This window comes from Apteryx rowi, unplaced genomic scaffold, assembly GCF_003343035.1.
Source record: "Apteryx rowi isolate R43461 unplaced genomic scaffold, aptRow1 scaffold_184, whole genome shotgun sequence".
NCBI classification, from domain to species: domain Eukaryota; kingdom Metazoa; phylum Chordata; class Aves; order Apterygiformes; family Apterygidae; genus Apteryx; species Apteryx rowi.
In genome coordinates, this window is record NW_020448130.1 from 564,097 (window position 1) to 579,425 (window position 15,329).

A 15,329-nucleotide genomic window follows, 5' to 3' on the forward strand; every position below is an offset into this window, starting at 1 on the left:
CCCTTCCCACCACCCACTGCTTTAACTCATTCTTGCCTAAGGCGCCATCCTGCAGCCACCGTGGCAGGACAAAGACCAGATGGTCTTGCAAGGGCTACACAGTGTAGCGTTACGTGCTCCTTTGTCTTGGGGGTGGTAGTTGTTGTTTGAGGCTGATTCTGCCATTTCTCAGCTTACTCAGTTTAGTGAAGTATTGATAGATGTGCATTGAGACGAGCCTTCCATTTTCTATTTTTGTACCCCCTGATAACTAGAGGTTATTTGATAACAAGAGGGGTGAAGCAGATGTGCTCATAGGCCCCCAAATCCTTGAAGGCAATAGTTTACATACTTCAGTATTTTTAAGAACGCATATTCCCACAACCAAACTGCCTACTGTGACTCCATGGCAGGAGAAAAACAGGTTGTCTAGTGAGCAGGAACTGGATAGAGGCTTTCTGTACTCCTTGCTGGAGCACAGGGTAAATATAATAGTTAGTGTTGATGAGTGAGTTAGTGCAGACCAAATAAATCTGGGACCAAAATTGCCTAGGGTGAGAGGCAGGGTTTATCTGTTTGCATTCAGGACTGTGCCAAGACGGCAGTAGTGCTTCCCAGGACCAGAGCTAGGACCTCTGCTGCGCATGCAGACTTAGCATGGCAAGAGAGGCACTCCAGTAGTTTTACCTTGCAGTCAATTCTGTGTCGTAGGTTTGCCCTGAGGCCAGACCTATTTTCTGTTCCTAGCTTTGCCACTGATCTGTTATGTGACCTTAGGCAAGTCACTCGCACCTTCTTGAATCCCTTCACCCACTCTCTGTCTTGTCTGGCCTAGATCCACTAAGATTTTTAGGTCTACCAAGCACTAAATTGCAAGCAGAAACATATATGTACGCTGTTGTAATAATAATTCTAGGAAAGAAGCTATCCCTCACCATGTGTTTGTGCAGTGTCTCACATAACTGAGTGCTGATCTATTACAGATAATAAATAGTCATTGAATTACTTATCAATCTACCAGTCCTCATTCAGAGGAAGATAAGATCATTTACCTGCAGAAAACTTCATTGGCTAGGAGCTGTTTTTGCACATTTTCTATATTAATATCAAGCGGGATTTCATCTATTAAATTCAAGTGGTACATGGTGTACATGTGCAGCTCGTGCCAACACAGTTTTTCAATATAAATGCTGTGCATATTTGTTTTAAGCATCAGTATCACCATATGATTTGATGATTATGAGTTGTTCTGGGCTTTCCATACAAAAATTCTTCCCAATTTAAATGTTTTCTTTTTAAAATGTGGCTGTAAATCATTTATTTAAATTTGCAATTATAAAAACTTGCATCAAAGCCTAAGTGTGCTATAGTCTAATAAAGTCATTTTAATTTAAATTATAATACTGAAATATCTCTGTTGCTGAAGTTTTGAAGAAAGTAGGAACACCCAACAATGGAGAATTATTAGCTAATTACCTGGAATGAGCACTGAAATGATAGAACAGCCTTTTGAAGCTGTAACTCCTTTTGCAGGTGCAGAGATAATGTTTCTTTTCAGTTCAGTACAGTTCGTTTCAAAGTGAAAAACTGATCTGAGTGCTGGGTAAAAAAATGTTTTCCTCTTTTAAACTGTGATTGTAAAAATAGTATAGGAGGCTAAGACACTACCTAAATCTTGAAGGATATAAGGTCCAAAGCAAAACTGAGTAGTAGCATATTCTCGCCACTTAAGTGCAACATTTTAGGGGACTGCAAGCCAGTAATACTAGGTTAGTTTGCATTCAGCATTACTCCTTACAGAGATGTCTCCTCGTCCAGAACTGGGTTGTATCCATCATGTGCAGAGGTGTCCCAGTCTATCTGCAGGCACCAGCAGCGATGCTGGAGAAACGTGCTGCTGCATGTTGACAAAACTGCCTGTATGTCAGAGCTGAACCTCTGCATATGCATCTGGTGCCCAAAGCCATTGCGGTTTCAGAGTCTGTACAGGTGTGCTTGAGTTGCCTTAGGAGCTTAATGTCTCCCTGTTCACAGTATGGAGAATGTAGCTGCCTCATCAGAGTTTGTGAATTCTGCTTCCAGCTGCCTAAACACTACATTTTTGTGTATCTGGGCCATGGTGACCAGAGGCAGGCAGATGTAGAGAATTCTTGATTTTTTTTTATTTCAATAAATCAATTACTTGTTAATATGTGGCTTGATGAACTTTTTTTATACTTATGCCTTGAGCAGATTTAATGTAGTTGTGTTGAATTAAAACTTTTCAAATACTGTTTTTCTTCACTTTAAATTGAGTTTAAGTTTTCATCCAAACATTGCTTGATGCCAATTATAAACCAAAATGTCCTCTTAAGTTGCAAGGCATATCATAGTTTTCTATAATAACTTGTATAAAATAAAGAACGGAGTAGATTATGTTTAATAAATACATTCAAGGTCATAAATATGTAAATATTCTGTGTACAGAAAACATGTTTAACACATTTAATATAAAGGGTGCATTTAGTTGCAAATCTGCATGTTTATGGCTAATGAGCAAGAATGGCCATTTCTTTAGGAAAAGGAGAACTATCTACATTCACTTTTTGGCTTGCCACTTAAAAATCTGGTTAACTCCAGGAGCCAGGAGTGCTCACGTCTGACACAGATTCCTTTTGTTTGTGGCAGTGCATGAGGTGCTCAAACATGTTGTTTTCCTTGCCTTCCCATCAGCAAAATGGGGACTTCACCGCATTTCTGTGTCTCATGATGAGATGTTTTCATTTTCCAAGTGTGCACTACTATTGAAATCCTAGTTTTGATACTGTTATTTCCTCTAGATTTTTATTTCTGTGTAAACTTCTGCGGTCACTTTCTGTCACACGAGCAGGCAGTATAGATAGCTCCATGTCTTGACTTTGATTCTGTGTCTAAGCTTTAAAAAAAAATAGTGAAAAGCACTGCACAAAAGCACATACCAGACTTTCCTATGTGATATAGCCATGGATGAAACCAAATGAGAGACAGAGAATTTAACAGACAAATAAGATTTTTCTTTGGTATTTTCACAAAATAAAATGTTTATGATGTTCTGTGGAGGTCTGAAAAGACTTCATGTTCCAGAATGGTGTTTTTGCCTATCCTAAGATGAGTAAGTGACAGCAAACGCTGTTTTTTGTTTGTTTGTTTTTAAAAGCTTCAGAAGTACTGACACTATTCCAGCTTTTTTTGCTGCACAGTGGGTCTTCTCTTCTCTTACAGTATAGCAACAGGTGCCTTGAACATTTGCCATTGTTATGCTACTAGCAAAGTAATTTCCCAAGATCCTGTGCTCACCACTTCCCAGAACGTTTACTTTCTGTGCTTAGTTCCCTGTAAGCTAGTTTCTTTATAAAGCCAGAACTTTTTGACTAAGACATATTTTCCTGTTTAAAAAAAAAGAAAAATTCTAAGAAACGTATTTTTAAAGCAAAAAGAACCACTAGACCCTTTGTCTTATCTCCAGTTACCAAGGGCTGTGAAATTTAATTCAATATCTGAAAATCCCTAGGCAACAAATCATTGTACACAAGGCATAGATCACGAGATCATGAGATCATGAGAGGTCCAGGCCCATCACCCTATGGCACAAATGTAACTAAAGGATCCCTGGATTATCCTAGTATCAATGTGTTCATATGCTGCAAAGAAAGGAAGCAATTTCCCAAGATGTTTGACTATCTTCTCTGAGGGGAAGGAGATAAATTCTGCTCCAGTCCCAAGTCTGACAAGAAATACAACTAAGTACGACCCAGTATAGGCACAAAATGCACCACCCAGAGATCAGTAAGTATTTCCAGTACTACATCTGACTACTGGTACAATCCAGCCTGTGACCCAAGTTCCCTGGCGCCTTGACAGGAAGGTTATAAATGCTTTAGGCTACATCTGGCTAGGAGGAGGAACTTAGTCCTCCAGGTGATTAACTGAAGCTCTGAAACATGAGATTTTATTGTAATCCTTATCTTCATGTGTAACTGCAAGCGTTATGAGCATGCTGAGAGCTTCTCCCCAGCTCCCTGAAGGAAGGGGACAGAGGCAACATAAAGTCACAGATCCTAAGGCTTCTAAAGATTTTTAAGTATTAACTGCAGTCAGAATGGGAACTGAATATTTAAGAAGCTTTGCTGCTTGTAAAGAATGGCTGCTCCATAGGAATGCAGGTTTTGGATAATAAGAAAGGTGAGGTAAGCTGGGGCTGCGCTTTCCCCTTTTAGAGAGATGGAGCTCAGACTTGGTTTTCTTGTAGCACTTGCAGTTTTGTTTTCCATTTTCAGAAGTAAACACCCGTTCTTTCATGCATGCTCACCACAGCCATGACCTGACCCTCTAAGGTGGCTGTTGCTTGTGCACAGCCAACTACAATAACCGTAATTCAGAATGAGCAAAACAGGTTCATCACAGAGTGGGCTTTTCACTGATTTCTAATTTTTCTGCTTCGTCTCTGTCAAAAGTGCCTGTGAGCCGTTCAGCTGCTCTCTTAATGTGCGAAATGCTCTTGCAGGCCAATCTGCCCCTGCTCCAGCGGGAGCTGCTGCACTGTGCAAGGCTAGCCAAGCAGAACCCAGCCCAGTACCTCGCTCAGCATGAACAGCTGCTTCTGGATGCCAGCACCACCTCACCTGTTGACTCCTCAGAGCTGCTTCTCGATGTGAACGAAAACGGGAAGAGGCGAACTCCAGACAGGTGAGAACAGCTGCACCTTTCACACCGTGGTTGGAAGTGGCCAGTGGGCTGGGGGTCGGATGTGCCAGTGTTCGCCGGCTAGGCGGAAGCATGCATGTGTGGGGGTAGTTGTGCTGCCTTGCCCTGAATTCAAATCTTTCCCTCGTTACACCTTTGAGATAGTGAAATTACGGCTGTGTATGTGTGCACGTGTGTACAGACATAAGAATTAGTGTGCGGCTATGTCTGTGTGTATGTATATATGCACACACTGTCTCCAGGTAGCAGAATCCTGTGTGTGCACATGACAAGCCTGAGGACCCAATGTGGCCGTATCTAAAAAGAAGTAATACAGAATGGACAATGCTATAGTAACTATTTGGTGCATACTGTTTCTATGCAGCTTAAAGTGATTAGCAGATCGTTCCAGCTCCATATGTAAATCCTTTGTATTGAAGGTTTTGCTGTAGTAAATATTAAATAGGGGGAAAATAGATAGGCACTCATATTGGGAAGCACAAAGCAAGCTCCAGAGTGCATTCAGGGCTTTAATTCCTCATTCTGGTCTACCATGTTTTGCACAGTGCATAAGAATATGTTTAACATTTCTTCCAAACAGAAGAAAATTTCACTAAAATCAGTTGTATTGCTGAGCTGAGGAAGATTCTATGTAAAAGCAGAGAGCAAGCGAGCACATGTGTGTTTGAGTTACGCTAGCTTTAGAGAGCTGGAACAATTTTCTCTTTTTCTTATTTGAATAGACTTCTGTGTTTAGTATTACAAGAAAATGACTCTTGTGGTTGTTTATTTTTAGCTGCCTTCCCATAATAGTGTTAGAAATTCAGTTGGCATGTAAATATTGCCTTTGGGAGGCCCAAATACTGGATTTTTCTTAGTTTTGTTTGCCATGGGTGGTATAGTATGGAAAGCTTTTATAATGCTGTTCTGACAAATGCCACTACCTGCATGCACAGGGTGTTGCCAGTGTCCTGGTTATCTTTCAAAGGAAAAAGATCAAGGTATGCAAAGTCTGGAGAGATTGCAAGTTTTGTACAGGTGACATTTTTGTGTATGGACAGAGCGATAGCAGAAAACATAAGGAGAAAACAAAGTCTGAAGGCTATTGAGGCTGGTAGATTGAAATTCAACACCAAATATTTGAGCGTATATGAGCGTGAGAGATTCATGATACAGGTGTGCTAGGTCTTGAAAATGTCTGTGTAGTAACATTTAAAGCTACTTATAGCCAGAAGGGAACAGTAAAAATTAAAATAACATAGCCGTTAGAGAGAAGAAAATGTAAAAGTATTTGAAATGGACTTGCTTTAGGTTGTGTTTCACCTGCTTATGGAATTGAAGCAAGATGACTAATTTTCAGAAATTCTCCATGTAGTTTGTTATTCCCTGGAAAGAGAAGACATTCCAAAGCTGAAATTCAGCCCCGTGGAGCAGTTGGGCTGCATATCCTCAATCTTTGCAGTGTAGCGTACCAAAACGTCTATACACTGTGGGGGAAAGAAGGCCTCTTAAAATCTTGTGAGTTAACTTAAATATCAGCATGGTGAAGTCCAATGTCAGCAGTAGAGTGATGTGTTTCCTACAAATAGATAGACATACATTGAATTATCTCCTAAGTCTGTGAGGTCTCGGTTGACAGAGAATATAGAATAGGAACATGCTTTCCCGTTAGCCTTAACTAAAGTGCCTTTTCCTCTGGAATTAAGGTCTCTCTTATGCTCCTTCCAGCTCAGGGAGTCTTGAATTCCTTTCAGTTTAGTAATACAGCTTTGGGGTGAAGGGTGGACAGTTTAACCTAGAGTTTTGTGGGTGAGGGTGCTTTCCTCGGAGATGAGACCGGTGAGTTTGACAGCCTTGGTTTGCGGTGAGGCTGTAATCCAGGGTACCTCGCTCTGCCGGCTGCTCTGGGTGAGCGCAGGGCTCGCCGTGTCCACCTCTGCTGGCTGATCTGAGCTTTGCGTTAATCTGCCGGCTGATCCGAGCTTTGGGCTGATCTGAGCTTGGTGTTGCCAACACTTTAAACAGGATCAAAGCACACCTTCCGCATCAGGCCTTGAAAGTGACTTAAGTAGGCAAAGACTTAATTTATGAATTGCAAGTGGGCTGAACTGTGAGAGAAGTACTCAGGCTCAGCCTGGGGAAGCTGCGTATGCTACGAGCACATCAGGTGGCAGGACTGGCACGTTTTGCTGGTGGAAACACACCACCTATAGACTCTGAGGTGCCTAAGCAATTAAACAGTAGTTTTTGTAGACTGCTTACTTGAAACTAATTCTGTAATTAATTCTGTAAAAGTGGTATTTCAGAAACACACATCCTTTTTTTGTCCCTGAGATTGTTTGACTGCTGTCACAAAAGACCTTAAAAGACTGCCTAATTTACCTATTGGAATGGTTTCTTAAGCTTAAAAAAATTAAACATGATTTTTGGAGTATCAAGTGACCCCCACTGCTGGTTAGTTGTGGCTAGGTCTCAACTATGATCAAAGTTATACAGAAGAAGGACAATTGTAGTTTTGGCTGAATCAGCTTCAGTGGAGTTGTCTTGTGCATCCAAGAATATTTCTACTACAGATTCGATAAAATGAACAGGAACCTGTTGGAAAGACTCTGAAATGGACTGAATGAGAGTTTGCATACGTTTTAATTTGGATAATATAAGTAAATCAACCACAAAAAAACTGTCCTCAGATTCAGATCATGCCTAGATTGAGTGAGTGTTGAAACCAAGTACTTGTCTTGCTTAATGCTTATTAAGGTATTAATTATTTTTAATTGTTTATAGAGAGGCAGGAGGAAACATCTGGGGAAATATGTACCTTTTGTTTAGATCTCTAAGTAGTTTTAAAATACACTAATAAAAATATAGTGGAAAATATTAGGCATTCTTTGGTAGGAGGGACTGTTACTACTCTGTTGCTAAAATAGGAAAAAAAAAACATGACTAGAAGGCAAAATCTTTCCAGGGGAACTAAGTGCAATTCGAACAATTTTGTTAAGAAAGATGTCTTTCACAAAAGTAAATTGCATTGTCTTTTTCACTTCCCCTGGGGGACTGGTCTCTGTATAATGTGTATATTTTATATAAATGCATATATTAGACACACACAAATATATTAGAAATATGCACACACATTCTTCCATATTTACATTTTTGTTTTAAGAACAGATAAATGCATACTGTTGATTCCAGCAGAGGTAAAATATTGCAAAGGATTAGCCCCAGGAGTAGAATGTGTGTGTTGTACATAAACACATGCACCTCTTGATTTTTTGTTAAAGAAAATACATCCACATACAGTAATTTTTTCTGCTTATATTTTCAGAATCTTGTTTGCATATGCATTTTCCATTTCTAGTTATTTATCTGCATATCCAAATCTACTGTATGTGAGGTTTTATAGAGCAATCTGACAGCAGAGCTTCGTGTTTTACTGAATGTTTTCTTGGTGCATATGGTCTGACACGGATGAGCAGCCACGGTGAGATTTTGGAGTCTATTAAACTAGCTCATTAAAAAGATCAATCTGTTTCTGTAATAACACTGGGAACCATCAGTCACTGCAAGAGAGAAAAACTGACACCTGAGGAGACAACACATTTTGGTAATTTGTTCATGACATGTCATGAACAAAGTGTTCACTATATTTTGTTTACAACTTTTGGAGTTTACATTCTCCTGTAGTAAAGCAAAAGAACTTGGACCAATATGAGTTTTATTTTGGTGAATGAATGCCTTGTTGTAAATAACATGATTCTAAATACATTTCTACAAAAGACATTTTTTGCTAATTAGTCATCCTTTGAGGTTGCTAGAAAAGACTGTGTGGCAGCTAAGCGTGTTATGTAGTGACTGCATTTATGACAGCTACCTACAAAGTGTATATAGGAGATTCTTAGGCAAAAAAGTCTGTTACAATATCTCCGATTGTGAGTGAGAAGAAGATGAAAGTGTTTATGGTTGTTTTGTGACTTCAGAAAGTGGTGCTGTACTTGCTGTACCCTTGATGTCCCAACAGTGAATTCATATTGAAGACACCTGAGCACAGGGACCAACTTTGATACTTCTTTTAGGCAAATATTTTTATTTCAAGAAGCTGCTAAGCATCTTGATTAATGAGGTGAAGGATGCTCAGCAGATCTTACAGCTATGCTCCTTGTAAGCCATGTGTAATTATGACCAATTTTAAGAGAATTTTCTTAATATAAATAGTTAACATGGCAATATTCATCTCTTCTGTAACATGGTATTCTAAACAAAAAATATTTTTTTCCTAATAAAACATTATCACTCGTTTGGTCATCAAGCTGATATTGGCAGAAGTCCAGTTTACATGAAAGCATCTTGCACAAATAGTGGATGAATAGCTTTGTCTTGTTTTTATAAGCTGACTTCTGTATTCTTAGAAATTGGTGTAATATTCTGTATCAGGTGAAAGTTAATTTTCCAGTCAGGGCACTCTTTCATTATCAGACTTTTTATTCAGGAAATTACCTATAAATTGTAATAATCTAAAACTGAAGTGATAACTTAAAAGCAACATAAACTGTGTAAAATGGATGCAGATTAGTGACTAGTACCTACTCTGCTATCCTTAATCGAGGCAAATAATGATTCCAAGTAAAACTCATCTCTTGACTGTTCATAGCCAAAGGACCCCATCTTTTTAATATTACCAGTTTTCTAAATGGCTGTGTGAATGCACACACAGCTTTGAATACACATCAAGGAAACAGTTCCCAATATGATGCAAGACAAAGAAAAACAATGAAATGTGTCAGTTAGGCTTCCTACCCATTTAATGTGATTTCCTCTCTACATCTTGTTGCTGCTTTGCAAAATCAGATGGTTCGGGTTGAAAATTATGGTTATTGAACCCAAAACTGTTTTGTTTCAGCTGCCTCGGACACCTCGGGAAATGTTACAGTCCCAAGGAAATGGGAAAACGAAACCAAGAAGAATGAGTAAGGCTGTGATCAAACAGGAAGGCAGAGTAGTGGGCTGAGGTCAGGCCTCATGAACTACTGACTAGTTGTCTTTTATTGCTATTTTTATCAGTATATTCAGATATAGTGAATTTGCCAGTGATTTCTGTTATGATGAAACTTGRAAGTCATAACTTCACAGCTACCTTTTTCTGTATTTTATTTAGTCAGAAACATTAAATCAGTTTGTGTACAGTCCCATTCTGGTATTCTGCTGAGTAGCTTATTTGGACAGTGTAAGACCAAATTGTAGAATTAAGGTTTCAACACCAGAAAGCAATTGGCAGCCATTATGCAACATAATAACAAAAATAGAAATTGAATTTCAGTAAATGCATTTCCAATGGTAATGTTAATCTCTATGTTAGTTAAACTAGAGGTTCTAGAAGAAAATGGACACGCTGGTGTATTGTCCAAGTTGCCACACTGCATTGCAGTTAAAGTGCAGAGCATTAAAAATAGCACAGAAGTACCTGTACAGTGAGGTGCAAATATCAACATTTGTATGAAAATATGTTGTTTAGGCTTCTAATTACAGTGGAGAAAACCAAAAACACATTTCCTGATTGTTTTCCTGCTTCCCACATTGTGTTTTCTGCTTTGCTCTTCCTATACTGAACTATCCAAAATAGTTAATGAAGATGATTATTTATTTACAATTTCTATTTCTTTCTGTCTTTGTTAGAGATAGTTCTAACTCTGACACTAAATAATTTTGAAAAATAAAAAGCTTTTTTTTTTGCAGGAAAGTGCATGTTTTGCTTGTGTAGTATTTTTTACAATTGAAAAAAATGGATATTGAGTTTGAGTAGGTAATGTACAAATAGAACGTGCACCAGCAACAAAATACAAAAATGGTCTTGAAGAGCTGTCAGAAGCATCACTGCTCACTGAAGTTATTACAAGCAGTTCCGTCATGTTGAGAATCAGTGAAAAATATATCCTGATCCTCAGCTTCTCTTGGTTAGGAGGTCTCAGAGTCRTCCTGCCTTTGTTGTTTTGGAACAAGGTGTACACTCCAGTTTAACAAAGTGTTTCTCTTATCTCTCTGTTAAAAACTGTAACAGCTATCCTGCTGTACCGGTGAAAGATTCTCTTCCCTTCACCAAATTAAGGTATAATAAAATGTATATAACCTGCAGCTTCACTGGCATTAGTGACTGTGGTGAGGTCCCTGGAAAATCTTTCTTTACTCCTTCTGAAAACAGTGCAACTGATCTTTTCATTTCCTGCTGGTAATTACTAGGTCTTACTTTGATCCCCTCTCCCAGTGGATGTTGGCAAAGGTTTGGCTTCTCCCTTCCTCTGCTTGTTGACATTAAAGGAGACCCCACTGAGATGCAACAATTAATATACCGAGTGTTTCTCCAGAGATAGTCACTCAAGGCTGGTTTGCTTGGCGCAGAGGGTTTGCTGAAGAGGGTTGCTTTTCTTTTCCTCTTTAACAGCAGGCAAATGACTTAAGAAAATTTGATCAAATTTACCTTCCTGTCAGAGTGACAAAGATTTTTGTTATGCTTTTTGTTACTGGGAAGATATATTATGTCATTCATAAATCATGGAGGAGAAAGTTCTCTGAGTGCTGTACTGGAGCTTAGATTGTATAACTTCATAAAATCTTTCCCAGTTTTTAGACTCTTCAAAGCTAATCTTTTGTAGGTTTTGTTTATTGCAGTGGTATAAAAACTATACTATGGTGAAACAAAGCTTCCCTGAAAGGAGTTGTGAAACCACTGAAGTAACTCTAGCCTTTCTTTCTACTTTGTTTTAATGGAAAATTAGGTCAGTGCAAGTTGCAAGTTTTCACTTTCATAGACAGAAGTGTAAGTTAGAGATTCTTGTGATCATAAACATTATATTAGATTAAGAGTTGATCTTCGTTATGTCCAGAGATCAAACTGAAATTAGAAATATTGTTACTTCGGGGCTGACAGTAACTTTCATATAACTTATTTTGAAATAGCTGGTTATGAATTGAATTAATAAGGCAAACTGCCTTCCTCCCTGATAACTCTCTGAAGTTACCGCAGCATAAAAGCACTGTCTGTTAAAGAGTATTGGAGTGGGAAATCTTGGAGTTTATTTGAGGACTCCAGCCTAACTAGATCTTTCTGTGAAATTACTGGTGGGCACAGCACCATTGAGTGAAATAGCCAAGATGGTACAAAAATCTCTGAAGAAAACATTTCTCCTCATCTAGAGTCATTCTTGCCCAAGGTCTCAATGCGATACTGATCTAGAAAGCTGCTGTTACCATGTTGTTCTGGTTCTTGATGTGAACTCATCATGGCATAACTTACAGCACAGGCTCAGCACACTGAAACACGCAACCTTAAGACTGTGTGCTATCCTCTGGAAAAAAAGTATTTCTTAAACTGAAAGTTCCCCCTAATCATTATATGCTATAGCGTTATTAAAAGTGGCAATTGTTTGGTCCTTTGCCTCATGTATGAGTTGGTCATTTCAGCTCTGCCGTTATGTGTGTATTCATCTGATCACCCTGGGGTTTCAGTGAATGCTGCTCTCCCTCCACTGCTGCTTTTTAAGCTGTTCCATGGGAAGGGTCACTCGGACAGTATTTCTTAAGTTCCAGGGGTAGTTAAACAGGGTGGATATGTCATTTGTACATTTTGAATGAGCATTGTTATGAAAAGTTCTGCAACACCACACATTTGCACAGATAAAGAATAAGCTTTAGTTCTTAAAGCTTCATGTGCAGGTGGGTATGCATGTGTCTGAGCAGCTCTGCTCACAAAGCGAATAAAAGTTCCTTTGCTTTATTTTTCAGAACCAAAGAAAACGGCTTTGACAGAGAGCCTTTGCACTCAGAGCATCCAAGCAAGCGGCCCTGCACTATTAGCCCAGGCCAACGGTACAGTCCAAATAATGGCTTATCTTATCAGCCCAATGGTCTGCCTCATCCCACCCCACCTCCACCTCAGCATTATCGTTTGGATGATATGGCCATTGCCCACCACTACAGGGACTCATACAGACACCCCAACCACAGGGACCTCAGGGACAGAAACAGACCTATGGGTAAGGCATCTTGATTTGCTGCATTGTTCTTTCCAGATTGCTGTTCTCCTTGTAATTATACTCTCTATTTTGATTTTTTTTCTTTTTCCTGCTAAAATATACCCACCCTTCAGATATAGCCTTTGTGGAAGATTGTCCATCTAGGGGCTCCTAATGGCCTTGTTATTTCAGACTAGGTTAAGCAGAGCCCTTTCTTGTCTTGAATGCCACATTTGTGACAGTAACAAAAGTGATATAAATTTCTTTCAGTTTAGACAAGAGGAAAATTATTAGCCTTTGGAGGCATGTTCCCTGCGTGACATCTCAAGAGTGCACTGCAGCGTGGGGATATCTGCTGAGGATGCTTGCAGAAGAAGCACCATGCCCTGTGCAGGACTGCACTTGCAGTACATTTTGCTTTATTGGGATGTCTGATGATTTTGGATTTGCCTGGCTTGCTTTACATCTGCACATACTATCTTTTCTTCTTTTAAACAAATCTTCAATGAAAGAGGAACATTTACAAATAATCGGCACCTGTAGAGAGGAGTCTAAGCAAAGAGCAAGTGTCGCTTCCTCAGAGTGTTGATAATAAATACTGACTTGGTTCTACCATGTTGTCAGCTGCTGTGATATATGTGCTACATTTTAACCACATGTTGTTTAAACATCTGTGAAAGGATGAACCCTTAATGATGCTCTGTTGACATGGTAGTAATTACTGCATTTAGTGAAATAACATTAAGTTTATACTAATATTTTTTCAGCTCTTTGAAGTACAGCTAGTGTTTGATACAGTTGGTTATCAGATATTGTCTTGCTCACTTCTTCAGGTAGTTCAAATGAAATAAATATACATTAATTATGGTTTTATATAGTCAGAAAAGGTTATGTCCATTCTTAACAGATCATCTTATGACCTACAGAACTTACAAATGTTGAAGACAGTAAATAGTAAAATAGTAGCGATCTAATGAGGGGAAAAGTTCTAAAGAGAACTTAGGTCTAAGTTTTTAAGCATCCATTTATTTTTATAGTGGTATTCTTGATACAAGATCAAGAATGATTTATTTTGAATTGAAAAATAAATAATAAATTCTCAAAGTGTATTAGAGGTATTGTCAGGATGAGAGTATCTTAATTTTAAATGTTGGAGTAACTGCTCATTCCTGATAAAAATTTAAAATTCCATCACTTCCCTAGTGTTCTTCATATAAGGCTAATTTTCAAATTCAGGAAAGTTTGAGCTCAATATAACCACAGAAAAAAAGAATGACTGTAAAATCATAACTCTTTCAAATATATTTGAGAATTAATTCCAGTGAGTTAGAATAATGACTGCTAAGGAATCTGACATTACATTTGTTATCAAAAATCTTCAAAGTTTTACCTTTGCATCCAAAGATGATGCTAGTTAATTCTGTGTATATTGTAGTATGATAAAGCAACCATTGCTGTTATAGCACCCATACTAGAGCTATGCCCAGAATTGAGGTAAGCTAGTTTAAGTGAATAGAACAGTGGCAAAACAGATGTTTGATACAGTAAAACATTTTAAATAAGACATATACTTACATTCTGTATATTCCTTTTATCACTGAGTTTCATTATTCAAGGAGATACCTGTGTTTAGTTATGTTCTTACATATCTGGGCTGAGATGGGTAAACTTGAAGTAACATATATTTCTGATTGTAAGGAACACGTGCCATCTTCGTCTGCAGAAACCTTCCTTAAAAATTTGCATGCTTAGTAGCAGATGAATATCATAGGTATCTAGCTTCTGTGTGCATGTGCATCTAAAAGTGCACATGTGTACATATGCATGTATATGTATGACATATACGTTGCCACATATATCCTCAAGTCTCTATTTTCTTCTTTTTCCCCCTAGAGGACTACCAACACTGTAAACATGATTTGCTCCTTTTTGGCAGGGTTGCATGGCACACGTCAAGAAGAAATGATTGATCACAGGCTAACAGACAGAGAATGGGCAGAAGAGTGGAAACACCTTGACCACGTAAGGACTATATGTACTCTTATGTAAAATTGCCTGAAGGGTCTCCTGTATGCGATAAGAGAAACTGAGTTAAATATCATCTATTAAGGATAGGATTTAAAACTTTTTCCTTTAAAGCAAATCTGCATCCCAGGACAAGTTTTGAAAGCATTGGTGACTAAATTTGGAAGCCTGATGTTCCCCATTAGGTAGCTCATATTGGCCCTTGCTGTTCAAAAGCCTGTTGAGAATCCTAATTGCTATAGACCGCCAAATGAGGAAGGGAAGCTGCTGTCTGAAGCCTGGATTTGGAACACGTGACCCTCATCCTTAAAATGGTTATTTGTATTTGTTCTTTGAGTTTATTAGCTCTTATAACATTAGCAGGTAACAGTTCTGTGCCAGATATCCTGGACTACTGTGGTGCCATGTCATACTAGTGGTGGGACTATACTCATTTCAATCTTGTCGTCCTCTTTCTTTCCCTTTTCCCCAGAAATCCATATCTGTACAGTTTAGGATCACCAGTTAAACAGAAAGGGATTGTTCTGTTAAAGTAATATTAGAATTTTCCATATATTTTTGAAAGAACAGGGAGAGACCCTTTCACTCTTAGAACTCAGGCATTCAGCACGTTAATGTTTT

General features: G+C 38.6%; 1 protein-coding gene across 11 annotated transcripts in view; it reads left to right on the plus strand.

Moving 5' to 3' along the window:
* RUNX1T1 (RUNX1 translocation partner 1) overlaps nt 1-15,329 on the plus strand; it is a 116,513-nt gene that overhangs the window by 72,791 nt on the left and 28,393 nt on the right. For all 11 annotated transcript variants that reach the window (XM_026061719.1, XM_026061718.1, XM_026061722.1 and 8 more), the window contains 3 exons: nt 4,502-4,683; nt 12,454-12,704; nt 14,620-14,705. In XM_026061719.1, the coding sequence (XP_025917504.1) occupies nt 4,502-4,683; nt 12,454-12,704; nt 14,620-14,705 (519 nt within the window). The remainder of the gene's footprint in view (nt 1-4,501; nt 4,684-12,453; nt 12,705-14,619; nt 14,706-15,329) is intronic.